This window comes from Siphateles boraxobius, unplaced genomic scaffold (assembly GCF_051911475.1).
Source record: "Siphateles boraxobius isolate OS27281-9 unplaced genomic scaffold, OSU_SipBor_1 41, whole genome shotgun sequence".
In the NCBI taxonomy this organism is placed as follows: domain Eukaryota; kingdom Metazoa; phylum Chordata; class Actinopteri; order Cypriniformes; family Leuciscidae; genus Siphateles; species Siphateles boraxobius.
The window spans coordinates 19,610,050-19,628,552 of NW_027509042.1; the positions used below are offsets into that span (position 1 = coordinate 19,610,050).

Genomic DNA, 18,503 nt, shown 5'->3' on the forward strand with positions numbered 1-18,503 from the left:
TAAAACAAACCAAACTAAAATACCGCCAGCAGCCCCTCGCGGACGACTGCTGGCTAAAATAAAACACAAATACAAAAAAACAAAACTCAACTAAAATACAGGCCTGTTCCTCTCTCGATCATCAACGTCGTCGCTCCTCCTTTATGCTTCCGCTCCTCCGTGACAGATGCGAGACCGGTGTGCTTCACAGGTGTTGCTCATTAGCAATCGCACCACCGGCCTCGCGCCGTTCTCTCACGTCCCTTGGCCGTCCTGTTCGCCACAGATAGATAGATAGAACTAACTAACTAACTAACTAACTAACTAACTAACTAACTAACTAACTAACTAACTAAATAAATAAATAAATACTTAAGTGAAAAAAAACAGACAAAATCAAAGTAAATATCATTTGAGTAATGAGCAAAATATTGTGCATCATTTCCAATTAAGCTGTAATTTTATCAGTTTATGAAAAGTGTGAAAATATTTTTATTGAAGAGTATTTATGATACATAAAAGACTGTGAAATTAGCCTTCACAAGACAAAGGACTGGAGTCTTCTATTTTATTTAAAACATGTTAAAAATGTAATTTCCATTGTCCCAGAATGCTTTTAAACACAAGAATTGAGGTGTGGTGGACATGACACTGTGATTGGAATATGCATCTCAAAATTAAACTTATTTGACTATCGATATGACATTGCGTATTTTATTGTTTGTCTTTTTTGTTAAAAGTTTTATAATTTGACTAATGAATAATTTAACTTACGTCTGTTAAACCCGATTAACATTTTTTTTGAGCACAACTGACTGCACAGATACTTACCTCACTTTAATACACCTCCCCGTGACTCATAAAATCTGAACTAATCATTGCATAAAACTTGATAATCCACCTCAAAACAGTTGGGTGTCAGATTCAGATCTCAAGAACAGGAAGATGATACTTTCGGCACTTCCTGTTACTCCACCTTCAGCTCTCACTTTTCAGATAGTAGAGCTCCATATGCCTGAAAAGATTATCCTGACTCACAAGTTCCACACCCTCCATTTGTGGAGACCTTTTGTGCTGTCAGGTTAGTCTGAAGAAGCTAATTGGTTTCAAGGCTTTTTTTTGTGTCTAATCTCTTGAAATTTCTAAGGATGAATTTTACCCTCTCTTAGTTTCGATTATATAATTGTAATTGTTTTACGTTTTAGTGCATGTGGGGTTATTTAAGAGTCAATACAGATGGGCTTCAAACAGTTGCCAAAGGTATAAGGCAAAAAAAGAATGTATTTTCCTCCATAAAGCAAACTTAAAATTAGACAGCCATAACCTTCTTTGGAAAGGAAAGGGGGAAAGAGTCAGTGAGGGAAATTTACTCCATCCACACTCTTGGAGGTTTTGGAATCTTAGTGCATCTCCATGGAAACTGGTGTAAAACACAACATTTCGACTTATTGAATTATTTGTATGTGTTACTAAAGTCCTTGACCAAGAACATGTTACTAAGATCTTTGGAACATGTGTGAAGGCCAATAACAACAATGTGCTTTCCATTTGCTGAGTCAGTGTGGGCATCACTGGAAAAACATTTCTGAACACTATAGTGTAAACCATTTGCATGATCTTACTTAACCATGAGAAGTGGAAACCTGTATGCATTTATTTCTTCTGCGGGACACAGAAGTAGATATTTTGAAAACAACACAACTTTGGAGCCCTTTGACTGCCATTGTGTAGACTAAAAAACACTGTCGCTGCGCCCAAAATTGCATACTATATAGTAGGTACTACATTTCATACTACATACTCTATAGTAGGTACTACAACTTACTTCACAAAAGTATGTTCTGTATAGTATGAATGTAGTATGAATGAAATTCTGTCAAATTACATCAGCCATGTTGTCATTGTCATGTAACCTACGGCATCAGTCGTGTCGCTTCACTGCCATTCACAAATCCTCCCCATGGCATAATGGGATAGTAAAGTCTCCATCGGATGCGCACATGCATCTTGTAGGTTTTTCTGGTACTTTTCACCTATACTGTTTTATGAATACTAATAATTCAGACACACTACTCAATTCACATACTGTTTTTCACCTACTAATAGACCTTATGTAGCCCCGCCCCTTTTCAGCGCTGCGTTCGTTGTGTTCTGTCTTACGGTTTGTATTTAACAGCATGAAGGTAAGGTCTTACGGATTTATGAATGAACTGTTCGTTTTAAAATCTTCCCAGTCTACTGACATTTGTCATGACCTCCGCTTCAAATATTACAATGCTCATGACAACTTTCGTTTATTCACAAAAATTCACTTCACCAGCTAATTCGACAGCGATGCCATAAAAATATACAAGCTATCGCAAAAATGGAAGGTTAAAGACATAATTCAAAAGATGTCTGCACACATGTTTCTATGGTGCATAATGTATACAGTATATTGTACAGAAGAATTAGGCATATTCAAGAAGAAGGCATTTCTCAAAAAAATCTTCTTTTATGTTCCACAGAAGAAAAAAAGTCATACAGTTTTAGAAAGACATGAGGGTGAATGTATGCCAGAATTTTTATTTTTTGAGTGAACTCTCCCTTTAAGTTTTGACTGATATAATACACCATAACAAACCCTGAACACCAGAAACACTACATGTTCATCTAAAGAAACCACTGATGCCTTCAACCAGGCCCGTTCTAAAAAAGAAAGCTTTACAGTGTTAAACTGCAGATGTTTCTGGAATGGACTCAGTCCCCGGATGATTCTGCTGAATTTTGGGGAGCCTGGGAAGCCTGCTAATACTAGCAGAGAGCCAAGAATGACATTCCCTACGGAGCAATGTGTGATCCTAGTATGCGCACTAACAGATGTTGAAGCTCTTAGTCCACCAATCTGACCTCTCACCTAGACAGAACACCAGAAATGAAGAAGACTGTACGAGTGAGACAAGAAATGCTTCACATTACATGAAGGCACAGTGGTATCCAAATGATTTATAAGCCCAGCAACCTGCTGTTTCACTTGGACAGTGATGTCTCTGGTGGTGTTAGGAGGTGACTGCTAACAGGCCATTGGTTGACCTTGAAGTGTACTGGAGCCCCCTGATGAGAAGGACATTCCAGTGGGAGCATTCCTTGCGTCTGTACTTCTTCAGCTGAGAAAAGTCACACTGATCCGTCACAAGTAAACCCATCAGCCAGGTATCTCGCAAAGCATTTATGGAATGCCAGCTCACACCTACTGAGGGAGGCATGCGAGGCAAAATATTTATCCCGAAAACAGAAACCTACTGAAGAGCACACAGTCCTCTTCTCAGTTGACTTATTTAACACTAATGTGAGCGAAGATCATGATATTAATGAATAATACCAGGTAGTTTATCTTGTAACATGAATGTAACATGAATGAGTTGGCAGGCTGGAACACCAAAAGGGCTGCTTTTACACAGTGAATCATTTGTCTGCATTCTTCAGAAAACTATTTAAAAAATGCATCTGATGAACAGAACTTGGGAGTCAAAGTTCTTAAGAGATTGATGTCGCTGACCGAGCAGGGAGGAAAGGTGAAATTCTACCAGGCGTTTTTATATAGGTTTGCACCTTATACAAATCCCCTCTCGTTGTTTCTCCTATACAGCAATGAGATTAATGTGAAAAGTGAGACTTCCTCGTAAGATTCCTGTCTATAAGATATATATTTTTTAAAAGACCCAAGTAATATCTTGTCTCTCCTAGAGCAGATTCCTCAAATCTGAGATCTCAATAATGCATAGCTTCATAACCCTGGCTCTCAAGGAGGTCTTGCAGAGTTTAGCTCCAACCAAGCTAATCAAGGTCTTCGGGATTACTAGGGTGTGTCCGAAATCGCTCCTTATACCCTTAAACAGGGCACTATTTGAGGGGACAATCATTTGTAGTGGTGTCCAAAACCATAGTGGACATTATCGAGTGCACTTATTAAATCCCATAATGCCCCACATTAACGAGTGTACAACTGATGTACTTAACTGCTAGAGAAAACCCATAATGCACTGTGAGAGTCGCGCGCCGAATTAATTCCCACGTCTAGCCAGATGGTGCCCGCAGGTGAATTATCCATCCATCTATTTTCTGAACAGTTTGACCATAGTGGGTACAGAGTAATATCATACAAGTATAAACTTCTTAACTATTAAATAGTTTAATTAAGGTTTATACATGCTAGTTTCCATGACAGAATTCAAGATATATCTTTTCATCACTACTGGAGCTGCCAGTTTGTAAGGTTTCAGATGATTATTAAACAGCAAGCACAAACTATGCAAAAGCAACAGCCAATCTGGCACACTAAGTATCTGTATTAGCTCACTTGTTTTCATTCGCTCCTTCAACTCCACTATATAGTGGACTAATAGAGAATAGTGAATGAGGGTATAGGGGTCAATTTCAAACACAGCTCTAGAAAGGTATAGGCAGGTGAGTTTGATCAGGATTGGACCTAAACTCTGAAGCATTTTAATTGCCCTTCTTACCTAACATGTCAGACATTTCTCTTCTACCCCATTTGGAATGGAATGCTTTAACATGTTTTACATGTTTAGGGCAAATTCCTCTCAATGTTGAGCTATAAAGTTTTAAATCAATTTGGCTTGCAAAGCATTCCAAACTGTTGAGACCCTTGTCTGGTTAGGTCTAATTTGCCTAAGGCATTTGAAAGTTCTACCCTGCCTCCAAATATGGCTATTTCCCTACTATATCATTAGGAGTAAAACAGAACATAAAAAGAGTAGAATGTCTGAATTCATAGTATTCATAAAATAGAATGGAAAAATAACAAATATGACCATTTACTTCCAGATTCTGAAGTGCCTAAACCAGACCACAGTGAGAATGAGTTGTGAATGGCAGTGAAGCAACACTGTAAGCTGTAAGCCACATGACAATATAGCAGCTGTATACATTCAGATTTAATACAAGAGTTTATTCTATAGATCAGTGCTTCTCAACCCTGTTGTGAGGACCCTCCAACACTGCACATTTGGTATGTCTCCCTTCTCATACACATCCAATTCAAGTCTTGGGCTAAATTTGAAATCGAACCTAAACCCTTAATCACTATTCCCTACGTTAGTCCATTGATACAGTTCACTTGCAATTCCGACAGCGGTTGAGCGTAAATCGACTGTACAATCATTTTTGCGGTGCAATGTGGGATACAATGAGTGCATTCTATAGAGCAGTGTTTCTCAACCCTGTTCCTGGAGGCACACCGACTGCGTCTCAATCAGCTATATCGGTATATCGTGTGCATGAATTTAGGAACTGGTAAGGACAGTAAGGATACTGGCTCTCTACACATTGAGACACTAATGATTCGGCGACATGACAACGTCCTCATTGTAGGCTACAACAACACTACTAGTATTTATGAACAACAGCTGAACTGATATATTTTTGACATAACTTGTTTAACATTATTTAATTTACATTATGAATACTTTGCTTGTTACATATATGTGCAGCGTAAATAAATAAATAATTTTAGCTAGATTATGTTCATTACCTGTCGATCTTTATGCTGAAATATAATTAAATAATGGTTCGTAAAAAACATCTATGTGTCATGTGTAGTGATTTATGTTTCTTGCTTCAGAACTTCCGTTAACGGAACATAGTGAGAATCTACTCCCTGGTTTTCACGGTGCATTCGGACTTTTTAGGGAGCGAACATTTCAGTGCACTGGTAGGATTTTGCGATTGACAGCCCTTGAAATGGCAGACTCCAGTGCCCTGACTATCGACCTAGGGATCTGATTGAGCCGCACACACCAACAGTACAGATTTTCAAACTATTCCTTATCAATCATACCTGATTCAGGTTATCAGCTTATTAGAAGGAAGAAATATAAGGGTCAGATAAGTGAGACATCCAAAATATGCACTGTAAGTTGGGAAACTGCTAGAGAGCATACGTTTTAACGGTCATGAAGTTTGTTCTAAAGATATGTCTTAATTTACAAAACCAATAAATAAATTCTCTGCTTTTGGTTCATAATCATTGACCTGCCATTATGCATTAATAGTGATTTGGTCTGCAATTGCAAATTTTTTGTGCAGTTGATGAGAGTAATATTCTTTTTGTGGCTTTGAGTACAGAGCTGGAATGCAGCCTCTCTTCATGAAGACTGCTTGCCAACAGTGAAGCAGGTGGCAGAATTGTTTTGCTGTTGTGAAGAAGGCTCCATTCTGCTCTGAAAGAAAGATGCCATTCATGCCAAAGTAGGGACACAGATAAGAGCAGTTTGCACAGACTTGCACTTGCAAAAGATCTCAGGACCAGACACCACACACCTCCCCCAAAAGGCATTGGCCTTCTCAGCCAAGAAAAAAACCAGCAGACACAGTCTTTGTAAAGATATATATTAAAGTTTAATTCAAATAACTGAAATGTTAATGACATACAAAACAATTCCCCATTCTTGAAGTTCACAGCAACATCCAAATATGGGTCAACCAGTTTGAACTGCGTATCTACATTTCACGTCGCTAATGCTCAGTTTTATTATATAACTTAATTGTAATGCAAATCTTTGGCATGATCACATTACTAAATACCAAAAAGTAAAATAATATACAAAATATATTAAATTCTCTCATTTCAAAACCACTCTTTCTGTAAACAGTCCAAGTATTGAACAAAACAAGCATGACTCCCAATACAAAGCATTGGCCAGCAAGTGCTTTGTATCTGAGACAATAGGAAAATAAGCATTTAATAAAAGTGAGGAAAGGTTCAATTAACACATTACCCACATAGATAAGACTGTTCGTTTTCGTTAGTTTTAACTGTTTATACCATTATCCCACCATAAACCAATGCAAGTGTAGTCTTGGTTAAGAACAAATGTTTCAGACAGGCAGAAATCTCTCTGTCTCAAATCAAGGCTAGTCACAGTCACTACATTAGAGAACCTTTGAGCCACATCATCAAAACTAGTATTTAAATGCTTACAGTAGAACCAGCTTCTGCAGCACTATGAAAATAAACTGACCCAAAAAGAGGATGGTAGTCTAAATGGAAACCCTTCTGAGCCAGGCCAAGGGTCAGACTGGAGATAGCCTTTTTCCTCTGAGCAGGGGCATTCCACCACAGAGGAATGTGGGAAGATTAGCTCCAGCTTGTCTGCGAGGGAGTGGCAAGTGTGGTGGTTGCAGTTCTGGGTGCAAAATAATAATAATAATAATAAATGGATGCTTCCCATTCCGCCACTTAAATCAGGAAGTGAGAAGCGCCCGCTGTCAGTCAGTTATAGTAAGAATGCCAACTGTAAGGATAATTTAGTCAAAGGGAGTGCTAGTGAAGGTATTACCCAACTATTCCTATAAATTGTCTAATCCTAGGCCTCCCGATTCAAACTGCATTTGGCCTCCTACAATCCAAACTATTTTTTTCTTGATATTTCAGGACGAAGCAGTTGCGATGGCACATCTACTATACATGGAGTATATAAAGTTAGAGATATATTCGTCTGTGCATTTTATCTAGGAATGTGGGATATAGTCTTACATGGGTTGGTATTCTTAGCTGGGGAAAAAAGGGGAAAAAAAGAATGAAAACTGCCCTTGGTTGTTCCTTTGAGAAAAGTAAAAAACAAACAAAAGTTTCACAACAGTGGGATATTTCTTCCTATTAGTCCATTCTGACAACACTCTTCAAACACAGTCAGCAGCAATAATCATAAATACAAAAGAACATCAACATATACAATGTGTTTATAAGTCTTGTGGTAGCTTTTTGGAGCTCTGTAGTGTACTGTCCAAGTACCTCAGATTCAGACCATACATCTCACAGTCCAGGTTGAGTAACCAGGTGAGATGAAAAACTTTCGTTTAACGTGTGGAGGAACTGTCAAGAGAGCTCAGCTCTCCTTCACCAACGATCAGTTTTAGGTTACTCCCACCATCCGTTCCTCTCACTTCCTGATACAAAAACTGACCGGCTTCAATGGCGAGTTCCTTCTCAAAGCAAGCACACATTCTCTTGACATGATTGGTCCTCAGAAAGAGACCCAAGAACATTCAGTGTGTAAGAGCAGAAGGCAGCATCAAGCTGAACACTGTTCATCTCAGATTTCAAATGAGGATCTCTACCATGTCGTTTTCAACGGCGCTGCTGATCTGGGTTTTGTTGAGAGAAGTGGAATCTGTAATGAAATACAAGATCTTCAGCTTTGTTGGCTAGTGCCTGGAGAGCAAACAAGCTTTACAAAACTTAGGCTGTTTTGTTTGAGTTCATTCCCCAACTGTTGCTTTGACATGGTACTCAGGTTACTCTTTAACAACTTTGGTTCAAAAGGGCAAGTATGCACTGTCATTATAGAAGTTCTACCATTAAGTGTTGTTTTTAGCACCTGATACTACATATTAGGTTTGTCATGTCAACCAACAAATCTAATCAAACTGTTCCAGAGATACAAAATAAATAAGCCCGATGAGTGAAGATGGGTTTATGCACATGAGTTTACACACCAGAAATGTAAGGCTGTGGAGCAGATATAGCTGCAACAGGGTCTGTTTTAGGGTTGGTCTCGTCTGAAGGCCCTTCACACTGGGTGCTGCGGTCTCGACACTGAGTTTTGGAGAGCTGATGGGGCAATGGAGGCATTGACTCTGCTGCTGTCTGGTCATCTGAGAGGCTCTTCCCTGAAATGGCAGATGGAAAAGGAAGCAGTTTAATTACTGATTCAAACATATGCATGCCACCACGCAAACATTTGCCATCCTGTAAACTCCCTTTACTATTCTGGAGGATCTATTCTAGAAAAGAGGGAGACTGAAATGCATTCCGTTTCATGAGAAGTAAACTATTTCAGGAACACCGGCTAGTCGCCGCACTAATTTTATTTCGGATGGCACATTCTTCCTTGGCGACATTACATAGCCACTAAGTAAAGAAGCTGCCAGTTGTCCAACAGAAAGTATGTGTCTTTTTTGGTTCAGATAGGTCACAGGCACACAGCATTGGCCTATGGAAGGAGTCCAATCCTGCTCCTAGAGGCCCAACATCCTGAAAAGTTTAGCTGCAACCCAGCTAATCAAGGTCTTTAGATTATTAGAAAGACCAGACAGTCAGGTTGAAGCTAAATTCTGCAGGAAGACGGCCATCCAGCCACAAGATTTGACACCCCTGGCCTAAGGCTACTATGCTCACCTTTGGTTCGGGTGGTACTAGGTGTGGCAACCGTGTTGATGGAGGGAACAGATCGAGCCGGTCGTAGGCCTTGCGGCTCAAGTCGGCCTTGCTCTCGCCGTGACCGCTGCTGCATGACCTTTATAATAGCATCCTTCTCCAAAAGTTGAGCATAAAGTGCTCGAATCCTGATAAAACAAACTACTTTAAGCACATAGACACTAAAAGAAAACAAAACATTTGATTTTGCTAAAAAATAGGACTTTCCAGTTGCAGATAGGAGCATAATAGTGGACGTACCTGTTTTCCATCTCCTGATGCCTGTGGTTGGGGGACGGCAGGTCCTCATTGAAGCTGCTATTGGGTGAATGACGAGGTGAATGGTTGATGATTGTTGTATCCCTGGAAAGAGCATTACAGTTATACAGGAGTAAAAAATGATGTCAAGTTATTTCCTATTTCCAATCCTTTGACGCAAAGCTTGTCTTTTGTTTTTGTTTTGACTCACCTCTGAGCTGCAGCAGTAGCAGCGGCATCCATGGCGAACTGACGCATCGTGCTCTCCTCAAGATACTTTTGCTCCCAGCGAGTGATGTCAGCTTCCAGGGCCAGAACCTGCTCCTCCCTCTCCCTCAGTTGCTGGTGTAGAGATGACATGTTAAGGTCCGAGTAGGACCCAGGGCTCGTTTGCTGGGCACGAGACTGCCACTGAAAGAGAAAAAGTTTTACTTTTCGATCCCACGACATTGATTCTCACAAACCAGTTGGGTGAACAAAATATTGTCTGTTTTTTTTACCTGCTGTGCTCTCAGGCTCTTCAGTTCCTGCTCCAGCCTGGTCCTCAGTCGTAACTCCAGCGCCTCCCTCTTCTCACATGCTGCCTGCAATTGCGCCAGGGCACTCTGCATCCTCTCCACCTTTTCCACGTAAGCTCTTTTCCTGCGTAACTCTTCTTCCAGCTGCCTATTTCGTGTCTGAGCGGAGATCAGTGCTTGCTCCAAGGCTTCTCGCCGCCTCTTCCATTCTTCTCCTGAGCCCTGTAGATGCTGCAGCTCTTTTTCCAGACGTTCCCGCTCTTGAAGATGATCCTCATCTATGGACAGAAAAGACAGACATTGTGAGAACTATGTACCACTATTACGGTAATGGTACAAGTAGTGCTACTCAGTCATCATGCTTAGTTGTTACACAGGCCACAAAATGAATGATCATGCTGTAAGACTGGGGTGTGTCGAGAACATTCCCTTGGCTGTAGTCTCATTCTAACCAATTCTCAGGGGATAAGCTTCCCACAAGAGTCTGGAACAAAAGAGGCAGGCTTGATTTACACACGTCTGTCTGGGTTTGCAGGGGAGTGGCCGAGTTTCCCCATGTCCTTTGACCTACACTGCAGACTTGCTTTAGAATTCCCAGATTACAAAAGCGATTCACTATATTCCCATTTGGGAGGCTGAATTCCTCAAACCCTCTAAGATGACTTCGCATACTGAAAAGGGACATACTAAAGCCCAGCTCACTTGTTTTTGGGTCACTCTGAATGCCTAGTGAGATAGAAAAATTAGACAGCAATTAGTTTTCCATTCCGCTTCTACGCTGATTATACAAACCAAAGCAAATGCCTTTGGATGGAATGCAGATTTTCTCTTATCCACTTACGCACACAGGCACGTCTTTGTACTAACTGGATCTCTGGAATGCCTCTGAGGCAGGCAGTAAACAAGTAAAGCAAATGTTCCACAAGGTCATAAAATGTAATAACCTACACCTTTTTAAGTCTTCAGAGATGCCGATTCGTGGCTTTGACATGCATCCATGGAACTATGTGTTGGCTCAGAAGGAAACATTCAGAATTTTTGTTTACACAAACATTTTCCCTTTCGGGGTGAACTAATTTTATTATGCAAATATGAGGATCACTTTATACTTCTACTCTTGGGGATCATTTAAAATCAAATGCTGATCAATCCCTATTAGGATTAGCAAAACAAATCCTGTTTTCCCTAACACAGCTCTGAATTCTTTAGCGCTAATATGCCCAAAAATGGAGAGCCAGTGCATAGGGCATCAGAAGAGGGTGCTTAGGGCCTCAGAGACTGAAATAATGGTGGGGGCTGTTGGGAAGCATTCCAGGAGGATGTAATATCCCAAAATACCTGAAAATATTCCAGGAATCCAGGTCACATTTACTTACAGGTATAATAATGGTTCGGTCAAATTCCAAAAACAACTTTCTGAGATGAAGACTATAGCATGTAACCAACTGTTTACTGCCACTTAATTGGTTTTAAAAAGTCTTGCTATGCTTATGGACCATTTCAGCCTAGCTAGCAATATATCAAAACCAAACGCTTTGTCAGAAATAACATTAATGATAAACATGCAGTGCATTGTTAGAGGAATGCATTATTAAGCCTACAGCATAAACATAAAAACTTAGTGGGAACAGCAGGGGCTGCTTGCATGCTTGACTACACATTTGGGAGAAGGATAATTTATAGAGGAGCAAAGGGGAATTCTTACTTTGCTCAACCAGTTTGGTGAAGGCATGCCGACTCTTGTCTTCAACTTCCATGGCTGATCTCTGTTTGTTGGCTGTTTCCAGGCGGTCTATTGTGGGAGTCAACAATTAGTATTTATCGCCTCATACCTAAACATGTAGCTCATATTTAAGACAATTAGCTCAGCTATGTGAAACATCTTACCCCTGAGATCTCTGTTGAAGTCATGAAGTCGCTTGATCTCACTCTCAAGCTTGTTCCTCATGGTTTTCTCAAGGGCTTCTCTCTTTGCAGATCCTTTCATAAGAGTCTCATATGCCTCTGATATCCTCTGAATCTCTTGTTCGAGCTGAAAGAGAGGAGAAAGACATTTAATTATCTGTCATTAACTAACTCACAGGAATTCCTCAATTCCTAGTCCCCATTTACTCTCACTGCAAGGAAAAGAGCAGATTGGACATTATGCCAAGTATCTTCTTTTGTGTTCAGAAAAGGGATGGAAGTAATGCTTGTTTAGAACAACATGACGGTGAGTATATGACAATTTTCATTTTTGGGTGAATTTCACCTTTCTTTCTTACACCTAAATATAAAAAAACATGGATCAGAGCTCAATGATGACAGATAAAGTCAGGGAAAGAAAGGGAAAAAGGGTAAGAATGTGCTTGGCTGAGCTCTTCATGGTGCTTGCCCACAAGTGAATCATTCACAGAGCTCTCCAGGGAATGGGAATTGAATCAACATTCCAGAAAGAACACTTATGAGTCCCAGGTGTCTGCACATTCATCTCCCTACAGGGCGGGATGCCAAAGGTAAGGGCAGGGAACAAAGGAAATGTGTGTTTTGAAGGCATACCATTCACTGAGACAGGAACAATACTTGACACCATATTCACCTATATGGCATTTGTGACGCAGAAAATGGCTTGTGAAGGAGCACATTTTAAAAACAAACAAAAGAAAGGTTCATGTAGGTTTAACTTGTCATTACTCAACATCAGATAAGAAAAATCACTGATTTCTATAAATTGCAGGTTTTATACTTCAAAACTACTTGGTAAATTTACAAGCAGGACCCTGGGTGTCATGCGGGGTTTTGTTAAAGAGTCAAAGTGAAAGGGGCCATTCAGTCATGGAAACCACAGCTGTGGGGTCTGGTTGTTGCTCTTAGCAGCCCAGTCCGTCAGCTGTGGGCTACGCAAAGCCCCTTCTTCATTCTCGGACACTGAGATGAGCCAAGACATCTGCTCCAATTGGCATCCCATTGGAATCCAAACAAAGAGGGCCACAGAACAACCCAGAGAGGCCTCCCCCCTTTTAGAGTTCTCTGATTTACAATTTATCGCTCTGTATGAAGAAGGTTTGGTCTTTATGATCCACTGTTCTAGGATGGCATTCTTTTAAGATACATTTGTTCTGATTCCAAACACTATCCATGTATGAATCTGGACTGAAATTCAATCTATGTTATAACACTGCACAACATACGCAATGCAAATTAAACCTTTGCAAAACAAACACCAAGATAAGCTTGTTTTTTTTCCTCCTTGTTCTGCCTTGACACTCTGGTATTTCAGTGATGACATTATCACATTACAGAAAAATGTTTGGCATTGCAGGCATGGGTAAATTCAGTGTTTCACATGCTAATTAAGTTACTGGGAATTTTCACTCAGTCACTAGGAATGAGTCCTTTTCAAATTACATAGAAATTCTAGAGATCCTCTCCCTTTCCCACATTCCTACACTGCAAGAGGGCTAATCTCTTTAGAATGCAGCAGCTAGAAGACACCAGGGCACAATGATTTCTTGTTCCACACTCTTTGTAGGTCATTTCAGAGATTGAAATCAAAGGCCACAGCTGGCTCCTTTGCATCTATGGCAAAATGTGGCACCATACCAATAATATCACAGTTCTAGGAGGTTTCTAAGTAGCCACAAGCAACAAAGAGTCCTCTCTTACCTTCTGTAGCCTCGCCGCCTTCTCGCTGTAGCTCTCAACTTCTCCTCTCAGTCTCTCATTCTCTTTAATAAGCTGCTCTATTTGGCAGTTTTTCACCGGGATGCTGTATCCTCCAACAATGACATCCTGGCCAGCAGGGGTCAACATGGGCAGGGTGCTGTGGTGAGGCGCTTGCGACTGGGTTGGAAATAATCTGTTACAAATAAATATAAGCCATTAGTGTGCACCCACAATGTACCTATTTGTAATATAAAGTGATAAAAAATAGCTGATTGTACCTGTGATGCTGTGAGTGGAAAGCAGGAGGGGGCTCTTTATAATAGTGCCCATGTTCCTGTGAATGACTAAGCATATATCCAGGGGATCTGACCATAAAGGGGTACTCCGGGGGTGGACCTCGTTGGTCTGACTCATGAATCAACCTCTCGTTCACAACAGGACCAGAGTGATTATTGGAGAGCTGAGGGTAGCTATGCGATGAGCTCATGGGAATATTGTCATGGGCATAGTTCCTCTCTAATGAGAGCTGCAAGAGGCGTTCGCTGAGCGAGCGAGCATGCTCCCGCTTCACGTCCCACATGCCCTCGTCCTGCTCGGCTTCTCCAACCACTTCGGGGGTCTCGAGGCTGCAGTGCTGAAGCTCTACCTGACCTCTCTGGTAGGCCAGGTACTGTGAGTGTGCTTTTGCTTCCTCATAAGTTGGCAGCTCCTCTGTGTGGAGCTGATAGAGGTGGCAAACTGGACTCTCTAAATGCTGGTAGTCCCCCTGGTGCTCTTGGCCCTGGGGCTCCTGTCGGGTGGACAACTGGGGAGAAAGTGACTCCTCTTGTGTTAGGCTTTCCAGAGATGAACGAGGGCTTCCTGCACCTCCTCCACTGCTGCCTCCACGCAGTGCCTGCTGCTGGATGGCCAACAGAGTAGGGTCAGTAGGGTTCCCATAACGGAGCTGCTCTTGAATCAGTCGGTGCAGCACAGTGCCTGACGAATCCTCTGCTGTTCTCATTTCAGTCTATGTTTTGCAGACAACAATAAATTATAGTGTGTTATGAGACTTTTCTGGACTGTGAACCTGATGAAAAAAAAAGATAATTAAATTACTTAGAATTCAAATCTATATTGCAACACTCTAAAAACAGCAAATACTGAATGGTGCCTTACTCCTCATTCTTTTAGGCTGACTGCCTTTACCCATAGCAACACCACGTTTACCCAAAATACCAATGGCACCATCCTACAACACCCGCCATGCACTGGGTTTCTTGTTAAGTTTATAATCTTGATAAGAATTAGAAGTGAACAAAAATGGGGTAGGATCAAATAACTTTCCAAAGTTGCGAAAATGATTTCCTGCTACAGACACAAATTCCTATTCAGTGGGTATTGTTTAACAACCACTACTGTAGCAATACATTTAAACATGCCAAAGTGAGCATGGAAACAAAAGGATATTATGAATGTTAGAACTAGTTCCTCATTCTTTTCTAGTTGAGTCACAATGCTACGTAGTCTATTCCACCAAAATATTTAAATTCATGTAAAAACTGTTGGATTAACAAATACAGCCTACAGTGAAAACACTATCGTTCACGTACAGTATCAAAAGCATCAAGAAACTAAGCATGTGACATACAATTCAGTTTAAAACAACAAGCTACTTAAGAACTCTTTAAAAACTCACCAAATCACAGTAGCATTACGAATAAAAAATACGGAAGATATATCTGTTTAACGATATAATCCTTAAGGAAGTTCTTTGAGTACGGCTTTTATTTCCATGCGTATATTTGAGTTGCGTGCGCGTCTGGAGAGCTCCTCCAGCAGACTGAGACCAGGAGGGGAGGGGCTCTGCTAATAAATGACCGAGCTCCGATTGTTCACGGCCTTTGGAATGCGCGGAATGCGAAGGCTGCAGTCCCTCGGGGATCAAAAGCAGTTCCGCTTGTCGCTGGCCCCGCCTCCTCTCTGGGAGCGCAGGGAGAACCGCTCGACCCAAGCGGAGCGCGCTGCTGAAAGGGGGCGGGCATTGCGCGCGACCATCGGAACTGCATTCACTCAGCCCCGTGCGCATTTGTCCTGCTTCTGGAAGGCGCTTTTGTTTTTAACGGTGAGAGGAATGCAGTAGAAGTCGCAGAGATCTGTAACCTTTGTTGTTCTGCTTTACTACACTTTCTTGTGAAGTTTCAGCGTGCTCAATTAAGCTTATAAATGCATGACTTCATGTAAACAAAAATCATGGTTTTTATAATAGTTTTTGTATGTTACTTTGACATAGAGATGATTTTCTACCGGCACTCACTTCCTATATTGTTATATTTGCCTGATTTGCAGTCTCATTCAAAATATAATTCATTAAAGGGATAGCCTATATTATTTACACCCTCCTGTTGTTCCAAACCTGTATGACTTTCTTCTGTGGAACACAAAAGATGTTAGGCAGAATTGTTGGAACTGACAGCCTGTCACAATTCAACTGCATTGTATAAAAAAATGCAATTAAAGTGAATTGTGACCGAGGCTTTCATTCTCCTGTTGTGTTCCATGGAAGAAAGAAAGTCATACATGAGCGTGTTTTTTTCTTTTTATTTGGGGGTGGGGGGATGCTGTGCTAATGTGTATGTGCAAAGCAGGAGAAAGAATCAAAAAGACAAATGCAGAAGTGAAATATAGACCATGAGCCATTAGAGAATCGATTTGAAGGTCTTTTGTTTGCTCTTGGCTGGTGAATATTTAAGCCGTGGCCCGTGTCAGTTAATTGCTGAGTGTGTCTGGGGGGATGATGGGGAGGGGGTGTCTGTATGTGTGTTTGAGGCATGCTGCCAACCAGCTGTCCGTGGAGAGCAATCCTCTTCCACCCCTTAATCATGCCTCAGAAAGAGAGAGACGTATTGTTCTCTATCAAGCAGACATTACTGGGGAGAGGTCTACCATCTGCTCGTATACCCTACACCTCCCTTACACACTTTACACAAACACTCTATTCACAAACACACACGCCTGACCCCATCACACAACTCAAACCCTCGTTTTATCACACATCTGACACATTTATTAATCATAGCTCCTATTTTGGTGTACAAACAGATATTTACAGGCAATGAAAAAGCGGGATAAAGAAGACAGCCGTAAAGCTGTAGATGACAGATCTGTTAATAATGAAAAATATTTAAGGTTTATGAGCAATTGGCAACTTTTGAAGAATTCATTGGATAAATCTATGACATACAGTGCATGTATTATTGAAATGCCAGTTTTTGTATTATGAAGTTGCAAATTTCAGGTTTCCATAAAGTATGAATATTGTTTTTGGGGATATTTAGTTTGAATAGAGGTAGAGCTCACATTCAAGTGTTTTTTTGTTTAGAAACTTTTACTCAAAATGGTTTCTGTTCTACTGCTTTAAAAATAAATAAAACTATGCCTAATTTACTCTCATCTCTCATTATTCATTAAACAATAACATTTATTTTTTCTTTGATTTTATTATAAATAATGTTCGAAATGTATTTATTCATACTCCATAGAATCAGCATTAATCAATGTTTGTTAAAAAATATGAACATAAATATTAAATAATGATTCAGAAACCTATTGTGTATTTATAACACATTTGTTTCATTAGTAATATTTCATCTCAAGCTTGTTTCATTTTTGTATGACGGACAAAATGAATTAAATTAGTTTATGTTTATTAGTTTTTGTTATAACGAAATGAAAGGACATTTTTGAAAACACATAATCTTAAATATAAGTTTTACGATTTGAATACACCACCTGCTCTGGAGAAGACGTATTGGAAAGTAAGAAAGTCCCTGCTTTTTGTGAGTGGCAGCTGTGTGTAGAAATCAAGCCTGCACTTGTTGAGCAGACATTTGGACTCCAATCATATCATGCTCCTTTTTATATGTCAGTATTCAAACACATATACAAACGTTTTATTTAGAAAGGTACAACTTTAATTAGCTTGGCAGTTACAAAAACACTATATAGGTTATTTTTACATTTGCCTATTCACACATTCAGCTTATGTAGCAGATATCAATCTCCAATGAATTCTTTTGCAAGCTCCTGTATAAGTGCAGCTATAAAATGAGAATGCTTTGCTATTTTAAATCTTATATTCATAATAAGAGAACAAATAACTATTGAAGTTCCACCGTGGGCTTTTAATGTGAGCTATTACAGTTTCTTCTCTAATTATGCAATTAGGTTTTAAAAATAGCATTGCTTATTCCATCATAAAGGTGAATGTGTAATATCTAGAGAGGCATTTTTCAGGAGAACAAGACTGAAGGTTACAAGGAGAGGGGGGAAGACTGTCTCTGCATTGATTCTCTTTGTCTTCCAAGAGAGGGAGGAAATGGCCGCATTCCACACATTAGCATGTGCATTGGGGCCAGTGTGGCGGCCAGTATGTGGGAAAAGAGGGTTGAGGAGGGGTTTTCTACTTAATTAGCCTTTTCTTTAAAAAAAACATGTCTACATGCATGAGCTACTGCATATACACAAGACAAAGTTAGCTCTGTGTGTGCCACTCAAAAATGTGTGTGCTTTTTTAGACTTTGAACAAATAGTATCAGGATCATTGTTTTTTCATTTTTTAAATATTAAACAGATTGACCTAAAATTCAGAAACACAACATTTTTTTTATTTGATTAGACATTTCTAGACAATGACAGACAGACAGTTCTATAAATGCATTTACAGACCGACCCAACTGCACTTGCCCAACATGCGATGCATGCAGGGGGTTCACAGGTGAGCTCATTTGTTTGAACTAATAGTTTAACATTATGCATGTATAATAAACAGACTTTTATAACCTTCTTTGTCATATGTACCCCACAGCCCTATATGTAAGTGTAAGAAGTTTGTTCCTTTTTGTTCTCATAAACTAAGGATAAAA

General features: G+C 40.2%; 1 protein-coding gene across 1 annotated transcript; it reads right to left on the reverse strand.

Moving 5' to 3' along the window:
* Window positions 1-6,355: 6,355 nt before the first annotated feature.
* amotl2a (angiomotin like 2a) lies at window positions 6,356-15,594 on the reverse strand. Its single transcript, XM_077198809.1, has 11 exons — window positions 15,278-15,594; window positions 13,878-14,668; window positions 13,600-13,792; window positions 11,842-11,986; window positions 11,660-11,746; window positions 9,937-10,232; window positions 9,648-9,847; window positions 9,440-9,541; window positions 9,161-9,327; window positions 8,479-8,652; window positions 6,356-8,153 (listed from the first exon to the last, which is right to left on the reverse strand). Exons 2-11 carry the CDS (start codon window positions 14,600-14,602, stop codon window positions 8,083-8,085), a joined length of 2,160 nt encoding a protein of 719 aa, XP_077054924.1. The 5' UTR covers window positions 14,603-14,668; window positions 15,278-15,594; the 3' UTR covers window positions 6,356-8,082.
* Window positions 15,595-18,503: the final 2,909 nt, after the last annotated feature.